This window comes from Nannospalax galili, unplaced genomic scaffold (genome assembly GCF_000622305.1).
Source record: "Nannospalax galili isolate Female #2095 unplaced genomic scaffold, S.galili_v1.0 scaffold1025, whole genome shotgun sequence".
NCBI classification, from domain to species: Eukaryota; Metazoa; Chordata; class Mammalia; order Rodentia; family Spalacidae; genus Nannospalax; species Nannospalax galili.
This window is the reverse complement of record NW_008353598.1, coordinates 106,601-124,330: the sequence shown is the minus strand read 5'-3', so window position 1 is coordinate 124,330 and position 17,730 is coordinate 106,601. Positions and strand designations below refer to the sequence as shown.

Here is a 17,730-nt window from a genome sequence, read left to right as displayed (position 1 = left end):
AGACAGAGAAAATAGTACTGTGAAAACCTGAGGTGAGTGAGCAGGTGGCTCCTTCAAAGAAAAAAAAAATAATTGTAATACTTCTGAGCAAACAATGTGGAGAGAGAGAAGCTGGTGATTATTGACCCTGGCCAAAGCCTAGGACATGTGACCAAGGCACTGTGCACTTTACTGACAAAATGTGTCATTGGATTCAGGATGTAATTTTTTCTGCAAACAAGGGCCAGGAGACAGTCTGTCAGGGGTCTTGTGTAATGCTGGAGGAAGATGTCAGACTCAGGATCAGGGAGGAATCCAAGAAGTCTGGAATGACCTCACTGATTGGCTCAATCTCTGGCAAGAGTATTTTTTGACAAACTATTAATCTAAGTATATGTCAGATTTTAAAATTATTTTTATTTTATGTGTATGAGTGTATTGCTTGCATGTATATGAGTGCACCTGTGCTGTGCAATGCTGAGGAGATTAGAAGAGGGTGTCTGATTTCCCTAGAAAGTTAAGGACGGTGCTTAGTCGCCCCATAGGTGCTGGGTCTCGAACCTGCATCCTCTGCAAGAGAAGTCAATGCTTTTAACCGCTAAGCCATCTCTCTAGCCTCAATATGTAAGATTTTTAGTACAACATAATTGGTTCCAATTTTATGATGGATCAGCATAAGGGAAATAATTTTCTAAGTAGAAATTTCTTTGCCACTCAGAGTTCACTTTTTTTTTCCAATCAGGAAATTAACCCATGTTAATTATTGTAGATTATATCAATTGATTTTCAAATAGTTAATGTTCTCTTTAACTCAGGTGAAGGTAATTAACTGCACTAAGAACTAAAAGTTATTTTTGCTGGGCTAGTGAGATCAAAAATGATTGCTGAAGTGTTATGTAACAATTTCCTCAGAGATAAAACACTCCATCCTGAAGAGAGACTCCTTAAGACTAGGAAAGTAAGCAACTCAAAAGCTTCAGGAAGTCCCTGAAACTGGTCAGATGCACTAAGACCCTTTCTCTTGAAGCTTACATAGGCCATAAGGGCTGGTGAGAGACACTTCCCAGATGAACTGAGCTGCCTAAAAGAGGCTCAAACCAGCCAAGCTTCCTGGGAGACATTCTCTAAGCTGTCTAGCTGCCTGTCAGTTGTGCAGTATGCCCCAGGTTTCTAGTTTTGGTGACCCATCACTCATGCTGGTGTGGGCTTCTGGTAATACAACTGTATTTCTGCATCTATAAGGAACCCTTCACCCACATTCTTGTAAGTAATCCCAGTGAAATACTTGAGTTCGCCAGTTGGTCTTTGGTGGTAGTCTTACATTGGTCTGTCGCGGGTTCCCTGTCTGGGGTGAGATGATGTTTGTTCACATCTCCCAGGAATACTGTCACACAACATGTATTCAGGACAGGATGTGGTCGTAGTAGAATGCTTACCTAATAGGCACAAGGCCCTGAGTTTGATCCCCAGCACCAAAGCAGGGTGGGGGGTCAAAGGCGGGTAACTAGCAAGGAGAGAAGAATATATTGAGGAAGGGCAAGGTGGTATTAGAATATTTTTTTTAACTTGAGGCAGTGTCAAAGGGAATCATTTTAACTAGTATGTGAATGAAATCTGTTTAATTAGGATGAAATTCATTAAAGTATGCTTTTTTGTATTTGGTGTTCACTTTTGAGACTTCTTTGGTGGTCTTTAAGGATTGCTTCTAGGTGTGACAACCAGACAGCTAAGAAGTGGCATACCTGTTTCTCCTGAGAAGGGGCTGTGCCGCCCAGTGGCTCAGCAGCTAGATTATGGAGCCAGAACAGCTTAACTCTCATTGGCTAGATCCTAGTCACATGTCCACCTCTACCTACGAAGGCTGAGAAATTGCTTGACTTCTTTAGTCACTGAAATACATGTAGACATGCCCCCCTCCTGAGCCAGACAGTTATTTCCTCATAGGCTGTTATTGGTCACTTACACATAAGGGTGGAATATTATTTAATAAGTTGAATCTATCAACAGGCCTTGCTTTTTTTTTTAACCTCTGAAATAATATGAATTGTTTTTGTGTTGACTAGCTATTTGTAATAGTTCCATTTAAACTTTCAAGCACTTTATCATTTGGACAGGAGTCTTAATATTTGACTATGGTTACTTAAATGAATTAATTTCCCATTATAAAATAGTGCTTTGAGGAAAGCATAATTTAGATGGAACACTTAGATACTTAATATTTTACTAATAGTGCATTTCAGGGGGATAGCCTATTCATAAATTAATGTGTGTTTCAACAAAATGCCATCATCAATTAAGTCATGATAGATAGCTTCCATAATATCTATATGTGTGTGTGTTTATATTGCTATGTATATACACATGCATATGTGTATGGGACATGTACAATATGAATCCGTGCATATGTTTTTTTGTGTGTATAAACAGATTAAATCATTTGTAGACTGTATAAAGGACCAAGTTCCAGATGAACAGATCGGCTATGTCACCTCCCACCACTTCTGAGTGTGTATCCAAACCCTTCCCTCTGCTCCCTCAAACAAGCTGTCCTCATGCTTTGGCTGGCCTGTTGAAATAGTTTGTCATGGATAGATTCCAACCTGTGGTCTTAAAGCATTAGTTTTGCTGACTTGAAAAATCTGCATTTTCACAGTAATAGCATTCTATTTGAGACGGCAGTCAGGTATCAAATGATTTTTCATTCATAATTGGGGATAATTGGTTACCTTTTTTAGAATTAGACATTGAAAGAGAGAGCAAATATGTCTTAATCTGAGGCATTTCAGATAGCTGAAGTTTAACTATTTTCAATTGTGTGTTAATATAGTATCTACATCTACAAAATTGAGCCATGAGTTAATTTTTTGGAGTTGGATTGGAAGTGTGAAATAGAGTAGTGTTTTTGACCAGGAGACAGTGGAGGAATATGGTGGTTTATATATAGTAAATAGTAAGTTAATCAAAGCAATTAAAATACTCTGCTTTATTGTGTTTTGGTTCATAGAGAATCTCTTATAATTACAGTAATATATATTATGAAATTTTTGTTGTTAAAGAATGTTTTGGAACTAAAATATTTTATTAACAGTATTTCAGAGCTGGACGTGGTGGACATCTGTAATCCTAGTACAGGGAGGCTAAGGCAGGAATATTGAGAGATGGAGGACAGCTTGTGCTATATAGCATGACCCTCTCTCAAAAAAATGTCCCAGGCATGGTAGTGCATGTCTTTAGTTCCAGCACTTGGGAGGCAGAAGCAGGTGATCTCTGTGAGACTAAGGCCAGCCTAGTCTCCATAGTGAGTTCCAGGCCAGGTGGGGCTACAGGGAGACCCTTTTTCAAAATGAATAAATAAAATAAATAAGTAAGTAAACAAATAAAAATACAATATGCATGCTACTTGATATTTTAAGTAAAAAGACAAGTGTGATTTAAAATTTTTATTTTACATTTGTGTTTGCCTATATGCATGTAAGTGCACTATGTGTGTGCAGTGCCTGTGGAAACCAGAAGAGGGCACCAGATCCCATGCAGCTGGAGTTTCCAACAGTTGGTAGACATTATATAAGTACCCTTAACTGCTGAGCCATCTCTTAGCGAGGCAACTGTGATTTTAATATCCTTTTTCTGTATTCCCTATAGATGATGCTTTGAGTTATTTTGGCAGGTAGAAGTCTGAGGAAAATTAAGACTCAGAAATCTGTTTTGGGCCAAGAGATTTTCCTTTTTCCTGTTGCTGCCTGTGAACTGAGTTCTAGGTACCCCCCACTTCAGTGCTTAATATTTTGAGAATGATGATCTATTTCTTTATCGTTTACAGAAATATTTCTGATGTCAGATGTTTTAATTGACTATTTTAATTTTTGTTTCTCTTTCAACTTAATGTATTATACTTACTTCAGTAAGGAAAATTCTTTTTAATCAAGTTGGGTACATTTTAGGTAGCCTTCCATCTCTCATTGTTTTGTACCAACAAGTATCTTAATTCAAGCACAGTGTTTTACAAGTGTTCTTTTATGAAAAACACTGTTACAACATGACCTGAGAATTGGCAGTACCATCTGTGGTGACAGAAGGCCCATCCATAGAGTGTGACCTCATTGGCACTACGGTGATATTATTTTTGGTGCTGTATTCTTCCATGGGTTAATTAAGAAGGACACCCTGTTGGTGCATGTTGTCACTGATGAAATTAAAAGAAGATACCACTTGGAATTAGCAAGCTTCATATCACTGAGCAGATTTTTAGTTATCTAATAAAACAGGCAAATGAGGTGTGGTGTGGTGGGGCACACCCTTAATCCCAGCACTTGCAAGGCAGAAGCAAGCAGATCTCTCTGAGTTCAAGATGCGAGTTTCAGGCCAGCCATAGTAAGATCCTGGCTCAAAAAACAATTAACTAAACAACAACAACAACAAAATTGGCAAATCAGAATCATTAAGACACATACACACACACACAAATTTCATTAGAAAAAGCTATTGGTAGGTCAGAGATGTAGCTCAGTTGGTAGAATGCTTATGTGACATGCATGGAGCCTTGAGTTTAATCCCCAGCACTGCAGAAACCAGGCATGGAGGCCCATGCCTACAGTCCCAGCACGCTGGAGGTAGAGGCAGGGGAATTCAAAGTTCAAGGTCATTCTTGGATATATAGAGTTCTTGGTCAGCTTGGCCTAGAGGTCCTGTCTCAAAATAAACAAAAGACAGAAAAAAACCTGAAAAACTACAGTTTAATATCATAGGAAAAGAAGCTATGATTTACATGATAATAACGGGGGTTAAAAAAACATGTCCTGTAGCTGCTGTCTTAGACAACACCTTGCTGAGGTCAGTGGGAAGGTGTGTCTCTGAGGAAAGACTTCCAATTTATTGGCAGTGTGAAGAGGAATAATATATTTCTGAGTTAAGTCAAAAGAATTCAGATCTTTGAAACTTAAAATACACATTGTTAGGGACTGGAGAGGTGGCTCAGCAGTTAAGAACACTGGCTATTCTTGCAGAAGACTCGGGTTCAAGTCCCAGAACCCACATGGCAGCTAACAACTGTCCGTAACTCCAGTTCCAGGAGGTCCAATGGCCTCTTCTGTACTCTGACAGCATTGCACGACATGGGTGCACTTACATACATGCAGGCAATACACACATACATACAAAGTAAAACTAATAAATAAAATATTTTAAAATACATTGTTAATAATAGAATTAAAACATTTTCATTCCCTATCTTTAGAATATTTACAATGAACCTAAAATTCTTATACCTGGAAATCATTGTATTCCATTTTGATAATATACTCTTTTATCCCTGAAACATTCAAAATATTAACCAATTAAGGTGGACTTTTAGGTTATTCTGAAATGTATCAAATTGAGTCTGTACCTTCTAAAGTGCTTCTCAATGAAGTAAATCTTCATTGGGGTTTCTATTTTAGGTACATGAGAATCCAGCCTTTCACTGTTTCCCTCCCTCTAGGAAAACAGTGTAAGCAAATGTACTGCAAAACGTAACTCATTTTTATTTTGAAGTAGACTCTTGCTCTATAGCCCCAGCTAACTGGAGCACCTCCTGCTTCAGCTTCCCATGTGCTGGGATTACAGATGTGTGCCACCATGCTGGGCTATACATGATAATTTTTATGTGAATATGCTTTCAATTCCTTCACTTACATTTTAAAATGAGTACAGTAGCTAAATTCTTTTACATATAATACAAGCCACTGAAATAAATTCCAATTTAAAATCATAAGGTATCTTAAAGTCCTCTTTCACAAAATATTTTGCTAAGTCAAGTAATTAAAAAACCTCTAAGCACTGTACTTTGCTGAATTTGAAATATTACTAAATAAATTGTGTATCTACCTAGAAATAAAAAACTTGTGTCATGAGGCTAGAGAGATGGCTCATTGATTAAGAGTACTGGTTGCTTTTTGCAGAGGACCCAGGTTTGGTTCCCAGCACCCACATAGCAGTTAACAACCATCTTTAACTCCAGCTCCAGGGCATCTGAGACCACTTGTGGCATTGCATACACATGGTGTACTTATATACTTGCAGGCAAAATACTTATATACATATATTTATGTGTAGTTTATACACATAAAACTCAATAAATAAAAAAATTTAAAATATCTCCTAAATTATGATTAACCTTTAGTTTAGAAATGTTCTCTTTTTTCAAATACAGAACTATAGAAGGCCTTATAGGAATTTAAACTAATATTTGCTGACATGAGTAATGCTTTAAAATATTTTCATAACGTTGTACCGATTACCATCAGTCCATTCACTGTTAAAGTGATACAGCTAAAAAGTATGTATTCATACTTATGTATGTTGGGGGCAGTCTTTAGGACCATGGGAAATAAAGGCCTGATTTCACTTTGGGAAAATTGCATGGCGGGTGATTAATCTGAAGAGCAGGTGAACTTGGAATGGACTATTTTTGGAAATTTGAAAGCAGAGTGTTAGAGAATGTCCTAACACCTTCCCCACATCCCACTCCAACTCTTCCCCCACTTCTGCCCTTGCCCTCATTCCTACTGTTAATCTCCTGGTGTCGGTTCCTAGCTGGAAACCTGTGACTCACCCTCAGTGTCTCTTGATCAGTGCCTCCAGCTCTCCTGTTCTGCCTCATAAACTCGTTTCTCTTTCCGGTCGTGGATCCTGGAGTTGTTGTTGGGTCTCCCTCCTGGCCTCTCTACCTCTTGTTTTGGTCCTTCAGAGCTTCCTTGCCCTCACAGGACCCTGCTCAGTATTGTTCTTTGTTTCCGACAAGATAAAATCTTGCATGGCACATGTGCTCTTGATCCTGTTTATATCCTGGTGGCTTCATTTTACTTTGGGGTTGCTAATTGTGTTGAGATACCCAAGCTTCTAGGGCTTTGTATGTCTGTGCTTTTGTGTTTTCTGGCTCTATTTGCCCTCAAAGCCATCCACCTCCTTCACTTATCTATCTGCCACATGTGCAGACTCTGTCAGGACTCTGTCCATCCTCATCTAGAAGGTTCCCTGCCTGTACTCCCACCCCACAGTACTTATGATTCCAGGATCTAATAATCACATCATTCTGCCAAGGCTGGTGACATAGTTCTATCTGCTTCACTGAAGTTTTTCGAGAGCAGCAACCAGTTGTAAGGAAGGCCATCCCATAGACAATTATATAATGAACACTAGCCATTTGGGTAACCATAGCGTAGCTGAATGCTTCTTCGTAGAAAACATATTTTCCAGTGATTCTTATTTAACACTTAAGTGTCTCATAAAAAAACCTCACCATCAAATGCCAAGGAGACACCAATGCCAAGAATGAGTGCATGGTGTTCCTCTTAGAACCTTCAGGTGGGGGTTGAGAATAACAAAAAAGATAGGAGCTGTCTAGGCTGGATTGCTTCAGGTGTCTTCCTGCATCCCAGAACAATGTTGCCATCCCGAGTGATGCCTCTCTGGCCCCAATTGACCCTTGACAATACCTGCTGTGGTATACTGTAATATATACTTAAGTGAGTTGGCCAGTGAGTAGAGAAAAGAAAGTCACATCGATTGATTGTTTTTCTGCTTCTTGGAACCCAGGACATTCTTAACTGGTCTTTTCTCTGACATGATTTTGGTAACCTGGGAAACTAGAAGATTATATGAACAGCTAGTTTGTTTGGCCACAGCTAGGTTTTCCTCAGCTGTTTTATGTGATACTTACGCCTCTGACTGAGTGGTTCAGACTCTCTTAAAACCTGTTTAGTATTGAGAGAGGGGTCCATCTCATGGAGTGAGCCTCATGGACTTGAGCCTGAAAAACCAATCCCTCTTTACCTAACTGCTTTCTTTACAAAGATGATGAATTAGTCTGTGGGACGAGTTTTAAATCTATTAAATTGAAGTTTCTAGAAGAAAGAACAAGGATAGTAGTGTTATTCAGGTGTTTTTCAAGTGAGCAGATGGATGTGTTTGATTAAAACTTTTGGGGCCTGCAAGATGGCTCAGCAGGTAAAGGCACCACCACCAAGCCTCATAGCCTTGGTTCAATTCCCTGGAACCCACGTGGTGTGCAGACATGTCCACGGAAACACTTCTGTTTTCCTGGTGGAGTTTCAGTGTCACCACACTGAAGCACAGTACATTTGGATCAGAAGTGGTAGTGGCAGTTATCTTGTTAATAATTTTTAAGGTTTTTAGATTAAATTGAGCCATTGAAATAAGAACATATTAATAGACACATGAATCTAATAAACAAAATAGTTTATCCTTTTAACTATAGCTATACCTACATTATTAAAACAGTAACATTCTAATTCTTATAACATGTAAGGATAGAAAAGGTTTGTTTCATATTATGCTTTTATAATATTGTGCTAATTTCACATAAATAATCCAAAGGATTTAGGGGAAACCGTTGGCTTTTCAGTATTATGAATAACCCATTTATATGAGCCTTAGGGCTCTGGGCATCACCAGAGATTTTTGTATCCTCTCTGATCTTCAGTTGAATTCTGAATGGGGACAGAGAAGGATGCGAAGTGGGTCATCAGCCTTGTAGGATTTTGTCCTAAGGGAGTGCAGAATGTGGATCGGAAGATTGAGGCCACACAAGCTTTGGCAGCCCCAGGTAGAGGGCACTCTGCGCACCTGAAGGCTCCATGAGACTGATACATCAGCGTGTCCTCTTCTGGGTTGTAACCTATGTTTTTAAAAATTCTTTTCTAGATGGTTCAAGGAAAGATGTGAAAAAAATATATGTGTGTGTGTGTGTATGTTAAGTAAGGATTTAAGTGCTCAAAATTCATCTTTGCCCTCTTGAGAAAATAATTTTGGGGCTGGAGAGGTGGCTCAGCAGTTAAGAGCACTGACTGTTCTTGCAGAGGACCTGGGTTCGATTCCCAGCACCCACATGGTGGTTACAAACCGTCCTTCACTCCATTTCCAGGGGAATCCGAAGCCCTCTTCTGACCTCCCCGGCATTGCACAACACTGGTGCACTCATATACATACAGGCAATACACTCATACACATTAAAAAATTAATAAAGTCTTTAAAATAATTTTATTTTTAAGTTTTATATTAAAATTTTTTAGATAATACATTTACCCTAACATTTAAACATCTATAAATGGGGTCTGGGGAAGATGGCTAGATGGGTAAGAGTGCTTCTGTGTAAGCATGAGGACCTGAGTTTGAAACCCCAGCACCATAAGAGTTGATAAGCTGTACGTGCCTGTAGCATTGAGGGAAGGAGGGTGATAAGCAGATCCTAGGAGCTTGCTGGCCAGCCAGCCTACTTAGTTGTTAGCCTTAGCCTTTAACAGCCATGCTATCCCTCCGGCCCAGTTCAGCCTACTTAAAACAGGAAGTTTCAGGTTCAGTGAGAGATACTGTCTCAAGGGAACAAGATAGAGGCGATGAGAAAGACACCTGATCGCCTCTGTCCTCCACAAGAGTGCACATGGGTACACACTCCTGCACACAAACACACATACATGTAGACACAAATTTTATAAAAGAATGTAAAAAGTATAAAGGTGCTTTAGAATTCCTTTTACTCTCTAGCATGTATTTTCTAACTGGAAAAGATAAACATTGTTAGTAGTTTTATATGTATTCTGGAGTGTTTTTGTCATCTATTCATAAGGAAAATGTCAATATGAAAGATTCACCTGAGGCTAGAGATGTAGCTCAGTGGCAGGGTGCTTGCCTAGTATGCATGCATAGGACTTTGCTGGGGTGGGGGCAGGTGAGATTCACCCCTCAGACTTTGTGAATGAATAATTATCTATTAGTTTCAAAAGCTTGTTAAGTTTATTACATAAATTATTCTTAAAGTTTTACTTATGTAATAAATTACATCTCTATCCAATCTAATTTCCAAAATGTGTGGGACTATCAGACATTGTCAGAGGTCTGATTGTAATTGAATCTATCCCAGAGGGGCTGTGTACACCTGAGAAGGCTTTTTACCTGTACCTATGCAGGTATGAAGCTTACTGCAAAGATCAAAAGAGGGACCAGTGAGGGTGGCACATGCCTGTAGTCATAGCTACTCTGGAGGCTGTGGCAGAAGGATCTCTTGAGCTCAGGAGTTCAGGGTTATCCTGGGCAACACAGAGACCAGATCTCAAAGTATAAAGGAACAGAGAACACTCTGTACAATGGAAATTGTCTAATTGTTCTTATATATTATGTAAAAACTACAATTTCTCAGAACATTTAGGGAATGATATAAAGGAACACTAATCCCACATATGTTGACAAGCTGTCAAGAATTTAGATTATTTATCTTTAATACAGTATGTAATAGATTTATTTTGCTGAACTATAATTATGACAGTATCAAGCTGGATTGTTTCTTCATCTGGGAAGTGGCAATTAGTGATAAACAACTTAACTATAACTGACAAAGAATAATGTCAGTTTCCCCTTCTCCAAGTATTATAAGACACAGTGAAAATTTTAGTCACTTCAGAACTGAAGATTTTCAGGTATTAGTACAAACAGGAGTTGTTTCTGTATGTAAAGCAGCCACAGGGAATGAGAGCCCTTTTATCTGATTTCTATTTAAATACTATTTTGCCATTTTGAATGTGTCTTGCCGTTGGTTCTTAGAGCATGGATCCTGAGGTTTCCTTATTTTCCTTGAAGTGCTCATGGGTAGTAGATTTTGGCTCCCTGAAAAAAATGGAGAAAAATTAGCCACTTAAAATTTCTCACATACATACATACATACATACACATATATGTGTATATATATATATATATATAATTATTTTTTGGTCTTTTTTGAGACAGAGTCTCTCTGTAGCCCTAGCTGGTTTGAAACTCACCACATAGACCAGACTGGACTTGAACTCAGAGAGATCTGCCTGTCTCCCAAGTGCTGCAATTAAAGGAATGTGCCATCATGCTTAGATGTGTGTGTGTGTGTGTGTGTGTGTGTATGCATAAGTAAGCTTATAAAACAATAAATTTCTCTAAGACTTTTTCAGACATCATTATTATTTAATCTCTTTCCTCCCCCCTCCTCAGTCAAAGCCCTCCCCAGTTTTTGCATTTTCCCTGGATATCCCCTATGTCCTGTCCCCTTCTCTAGAGCCCCTTCTACCTACTCCCCCCATGACCCTTTCTACTTCCCTGTCTTCTGTGGTTACTTCAGGTTGTATACTCACATCTAAAGATTCAGCGCTAGGATCCTCATATAAGAGGACCCTTTCTGGGTCTGCCTTACTTCAGTATAATGTTTTCCAGTTCCATCCATTTACCTGCAAATTTAGTGATTTCATTTTTCTTTCACAATTGAATGGAACTCCATTGTGTAAATTTACCACATTTTCATTATCCGTTCTTCAGTTGAGGGACATTTAGGTTGTTTCCATTTCCTAGCTACTGTGAAAAGAGAGGCAATGAACATGGCTGAACAAGTGGCTCTGTAGTGGGACACTGAGTCCTTTGGTTGTATGTATGCCAAAGAGTGAGACGACAGCTGGGTCATAGTGAGACAGCTGGGTCATATGATAGATCTGCTTTTGGCTTCCTGAGAATTCTGCATGCTGATTTCCATAGTGGTTGCACCAGTTTGCAATCCCACCAATAGTAAATAAATCCAACTTACCCACCCACCCCAACCCCTGCACCCTCACCAGCATTTGTTGTCAGTTGTTTTCTTGATCTTAAACATTCTGACCAATGTTATATAAAAATCTTAGTTTCAATTTGCATTTCCCTAATGGCTAAGGATATTGAACACTCTTAAATATTTCTTAGCCATTTTTTTTCCTTCTTTTGAAAATGCTGTCAGATCTGTTGCCCGTTTTTAAAATTGGGTCATTTGTTTTCTTGATTCTTTGCTTTTTGAGTTCTTTGTATATTCTAGATATTAAACCTCTATCGGATGTATAGATTTGTTCCTACAGAATAGGATGGCACCATAGGGAGTGTTTGTCAGAATACGGAAACTTATTTTATTTTATTTTGTTTCTTGAGCCTTTTTTCATATTTAGGTTTGTTTTGATTATCTGGCCTGTTTGTTTCCTGTTTTTCCAAAGCCATTTGACATTTGGAATACTTCCAAAACTGAATGAGTTTTTCATATCAAACAGGTTATTCCTGGAGCCCCAGGCATGGGAAATGAAGAACGATGTCATGAGGCATCTTAGATGGATTTGGTATATTAATCATGCACTTGAAAAAAAAAATCTTTCACTCACTGTTACTACTTGGAGGACAAAGTTTGCATTTAATAACAAATGAAACAACACATTCAAGCACATGGTCCTCTCAATAGTGACCTTAAAGGAGCAAATGTAAGATCTTCAGTGTATGGGCTGGTTTATTAAGGATTTGGGAGGGACACATCTGCTGTACGATCCCGGCAGTGACTAGCAGGGAACTTAAGGCCTGTAGAAAATGTGTAGGAGGCCCATGACTTGAAAGCGGAAAGAGGACACCAGTGAGGGGAAGGGGGTGCATGGCAGTGCCGTATGAATGAGAAACTTCACTCTTGGCATAGTTTGACCAAGACTGGGCCTGAATCTTGCTGTGATTCCATTCAGAACTGTTCTCTCAGAACTGTGTTACATGCGTCCCATTCTACTTTGGACTCTATTTCACTCCATTCTCTGCAATTCTCTAACAAAAGGCTCCTCCCATATTTATTGAGCAGCATGTCAAGAAAGTCACGAACAATCTTTGGTAACAGTTACAAAGGAAGAAGTTTTTCTGACCCTGCTTACTCAGAATAGCACACACAACCACAAATGTCAAGAAAGTCACGAACAATCTTTGGTAACAGTTACAAAGGAAGAAGTTGTTTTTCTGACCCTGCTTACTCAGAATAGCACACACAACCACAGCACGTCATCAACCTATGCCCCATGTTGCTTGTAACGTTTGTGGGGGAGATGTTCACAGTGTCGTTGTTTTCAGCATTATGTCTATCACATCTCATGCACACATGCATAGTTCAGAGTCAGGGTGTCACTGAGTTACAAGTAATATGGTATAAGACTATAGCTATGAGTTCAGCTTAGCTCATAAGAGTTAATTACATGAGGATTCCAAATCATGTAGCACTGATTAGTTTGTTTTCTTAGGAGTCTGTAATTCTGAATGTTCTCAGAACATATTATTAATTTAGTGTATGAGGTTCTGTAAAATATAAGTTTGTAAAGGCTTATTACAAAGAGTCCCAGAAAAAGTCATTCTCACAGAGAAGGATGTTAGGATGGAGAGATGGGAGTAATCAACAAAAATTTATAAAAATAAAAAATTTAAATTATCTGTGAAAATATCATGATGAAACCTGTTACTTTGCATGCTAATTAAAAAATAAGGAACTTTTTAAGAAAGGAAAATGGAGGAAAGAAAAATATTTTAACTCAATTTGTTTTCCTTTGATTCATATCTTAGAGTAGTTGTCTCACCATCTAATTTAAAATCTTTTTCTTTATTTTTTAATTATATTTTACTTTTTGTTCAAAAACAGAAAGGGGGGAGGCTGGAGAGGTGGCTCAGTGGTTAAGAGCACTGATTGCTCTTGCATTAGACCCAAGTTTGGTTCTTAGCAGCTAACAACCAGAGGATCTGACACCCTCTTCTGGCCTCTGTGGGCACTGCATACACATGGTGCACGTATATGCAGGCAAAGTTCTCATACACATAAAATTAAAATAAAATAAATTTAAAAATTTAAGTAGGAATTTAAAGTTACACCCATGATTTGAAACATGCTAGTATCTAGTTTCAGTACTTAGCTCTTTCTCCAAAATGCAGAAACAGTTGAATACTATATATTAGCTCTACTCATTGTGAAAGTCTTTTACTTTATTTAGCCTAAGTTATAAAACACCACAACACTCTTATTTTTTCAGTCTCTCAGTATTTGTATTTATTCATATATAATTACACCTTCTACAAACTCCGTGATTTTCTGACAGTTGCATAATCCAAGATGTGCCTCTCAAGTGTTCACATTAGAGATCTTCTAGAAGTGAATTCCTTCAGCATATGTTAAAATAATTCCATTAAAGGATATTTTTATAAGGCTATAGCTTTCTCAGTGTTTAGGGATGTTATTAATGATTAATCTCACTATTTGAAAGATACTCATCAGCTGGCTTCAATAATTTTTATTTATTATATTAAATTTGTTCTTTGACAATTTCGCCCATGTACATAATGCATACTGACCATCCTCATCCACCATCTGCTCCCGTCTCCCTACCCCACCTGTCTACCCCTATGTTGGCCTACAAATCCTTGTGTTCATTGTTTTGTTTCTTGGGTTTTTTTGCCTATTTCTTTGTTTGTTTTTGTCTTTTTGAGACAGGATCTCCCTATAGCCCCAGCTGGCCTGAACTTGCTACGTAGACCAGATTGGCCTTGAACTCACAAAGATCCCCCACCTCTGTTCCTGAGTGCTGGGAATTAAAGGTGTGTGTCACCATGCCTGGCTGTTCCTTTTGCTTTGTAATTGTTTATTTAACCAGGGCTTGTCTGTGTGAGAATGTGTTTGGAGCTATCTGTTGGAACCTAGTGGACTGATTCAGCAGTGGATATACAACTGAAGATGGTGGATCCCCCTCTCCTAGAACCTGTCAATATCCAGTAGTTCAGCAGTAATGGGTAGGGTTCAATGAGCCCTTCCCCCTTCCATAAGTGATTGTTGATTGAGCTTGGTCTTGTGCAGTACCAGTGCAGACAACTGCAGTTGGTCTGAGGTTACAGTGGTTATGAGTTTGGGGGAATGGCATTTTTGCAGCCCTTCATCCTGTCTTTCAACTCTTACATACTTCAGCCCCTCTTCCACAGTGTTCCCTGAGCCTTAAAAGGGGTGGTACACCCTTAGAAGGGGTGTTTGGGGGCTAAGCCCTCAGCTGTCACTTCTCGGCATCTTGGGCGGCCATGAGTCTGAATTCACCCCCATGCAGTTCACTACAAAGAGAGACTTCTCTCATTAAGACTGAGAGTAGCTTTTGTCTATAGGTTTAAACAAATACTTAGATGGCAGTTTGATGCTATTTCACTTTAATTAAACAATGGTAGTAAGTTCCCACTGTGGGGAGGGGGGCACTACCTTCCCAGGCATGTGCTGCAATCCAAGCTTAAAGCTCCATTCTACCAGACTTTCAAAGAACTAGCCCCAGTATTCCTCAAATTATTCCATAAAACAGAAAAAGAGGGAGTGCTTGCAAAATCTTTTTATGACGGCATTGTTACTCTAATACCCAAACCAGATAAAGATACGAAAACAATAAGAAAGAGTTACACCCCATCTCTCTGATGAACATAGATGCAAAAATTCTCAATAAAATATTGGCAAGCATAATTCAAGACCTTATCAAAAATGATCATTCACCATGATCGAGTTGGCTTCATTTCAGAGATGCAGGGATGGTTCAACATGCATAAATCAATAAAAGTAATTCATCACATAAATGGACTCAAAGACAGAAATCATGTGATCATCTCAATAGATGCAGAATGGGTCTTTTCTGCATCAGATTTCTTTGCCAATTTAACTGGAAAATTAAAAGCCATCAAATTGGGCTGGAGAGAGGTTGGCTTAGCAGGTAAATTGCTTTGCCCTGGAAGCCTGATGACCTGAGTTTTTCCCTGGTAGCCACAGTGGAAAGAGACAACCAGCTCTGGAAAGTTGTCCTCTGACCTCCACAAGCACTGTGGTATGTGAGCACCTGCACGCACAGATACATACTTAACACACAGAATAATAAATTTAAAAATAAAGGCCATGAAATCATCACTATTTACACCTAGTTTTCATTTTTCTGGGTTGCTAAATCTGTTTTGTGTGCACAATTCTCTGCTCTTTAGAGTCAGAACTAAATCCGTTGTCTGTGTTTATGAATTTTAACCATCCTGATCCTTAATTAGTCCCAGTTCCTCACCATATGCATTCTCTAATGTAAACATGGCTTCAGTGCATTTATGTGGCTTATTTTTTTTTGAAACCCAGATGTTGGCGATTATAAAAATTAACCTCACATATCTGTGCTTTTATTAATTCCTTTTGCAGTCGAAAAAAGCAGGCCAAAGAATCCCAGAAGCCTTTGCATCCAGACTCAAACATCTCCAGATGTGCTATCCTCTGAAAAGACACTCGAGTTAACTCAATACAAAACAAAATGTGAAAACCAAAGTGGATTTATCCTTCAGCTCAAGCAGCTTCTTTCCTGTGGTAATACCAAGTTCGAGGCACTAACTGTTGTGATCCAGCACCTCCTGTCTGAGGTAAGGATGTAAAGCCTATGAGACTTTCTCATTGAGGTGGGGATAGAGGATGCTCACTCTCCTTTCCTATAAATATGTTAGACTTAGTGATTGAAAAGACCAGGTTCCATCCAGCTGTGCTTGCATATGTATATGTGTGTGCATATGCATGCATGTTCAAGGATGCATGTGTATCCAGGTGCTCATGTATGTTGTATGCACATGCATGTGAAGGCTAGAAGGCAACCTCATTATTCCTCAGGAGTAGTTCACCTTTACTTTGAGACAAGGATTCTCACTGGCATGGAGCTTGGATCTACCTGTTCCCACTTCCCAGCATGCCAGTACATACAACCCTGCCTCACTTTTTATTCATTTTTTCCTTTGTATTTTTATTTTTTGTACATTTACTTATTGTGAGTATGTGTGTGCTTATGTGCACACATGGTTGCACACCACCATGCATGTGTGGAGGTCAGAGTTCAACTTGGAGGAGTTGGCTCGCTCCTTCCACCGTGTGGGTTCTTGTGATTGAACTCCGGTCATTAGGTTTCGCAGCAAGTGCCTCTACAGACTGAGTCATGTTGCTGACCCCTTCGTTTTTCTTTATTTATTTTACTTGAATTTTTGAGACAGGGCCTCACTATGTACCTGGCTGACCTAGAACTTATACTGTAGACCAGGCTGGCCTCAAATTCATAGAGCTACACCTGCCTCTGCTTCCTGAGTGCTGGGATTAAAGGCATGTACCACCATACCATTTCTTTATATTTCTATTTGTAGTTTTTATCCAAATACACCAACATAATAGCTTGTTCTATAATATCCACAGAAGTTTCAAAATGATATCAATTTTTTACTATTTGACTACTTAAAGTTTGAAAGTCACCCCTTTTTTTAAAACTTTTTTAAAACTTTTGTTTTTTAAATTTTATGTGTATGAGTGTATTGCCTGCATGTAGGTAAGTGCACCCATGTCGTGCTATGCTTGCGGAGATTAGAAGGGGCAGTTGGATCCCCTGGGATTGGTGTTCATGGACAGTTGTTAGCTGCCATGTGGGTGCTGGGATTCGAACCTGGGTCTTCTGCAAGAATAACCAGTGTTCTTAACTACGAAGCCATCTCTCCAGCCTCAAAATTCACCCTTTTGTTCTTAGAAAACATATATGTGTGTGTGTTTTTAAAATAATTTATTGAGAATTTCATGCAGGGATATAAGCATATAAGGTGTTTTAATCAAATCCATGCACACTCCCCTCCAACATCTCCTATATCTCCCCATCACTTTTTTCTGATAACTTCATGTTCTTTTTTTTTTATGGGGCTTTTTGCTACTCTAACTTTCCCCCCTCTGAAGAGGTAGCCCTAAAATCTTTTAAGGATTAGACAAGAGCTCCAAAATACTTTCGACATTTTTGGCCTTTGGAATGGAGTATGTGGCTAAGAGGCCCAAGGACATTTTGACTTTTAGCCAAGAAGCTGGCTACTTTCTTTGGATTCCTACCATCAAATTCCTACCTCCTATTCTTATCACACCAT

The 17,730-nt window shown here is 38.9% G+C and overlaps 1 protein-coding gene across 5 annotated transcripts in view; it reads left to right on the top strand.

Annotated features, from left to right (window-relative positions):
• Mtus1 (microtubule associated scaffold protein 1) overlaps positions 1–17,730 on the top strand; it is a 163,550-nt gene that overhangs the window by 105,145 nt on the left and 40,675 nt on the right. For all 5 annotated transcript variants that reach the window (XM_008850842.3, XM_029554901.1, XM_008850840.3 and 2 more), the window contains one exon: positions 15,998–16,212. In XM_008850842.3, the coding sequence (XP_008849064.1) occupies positions 15,998–16,212 (215 nt within the window). The remainder of the gene's footprint in view (positions 1–15,997; positions 16,213–17,730) is intronic.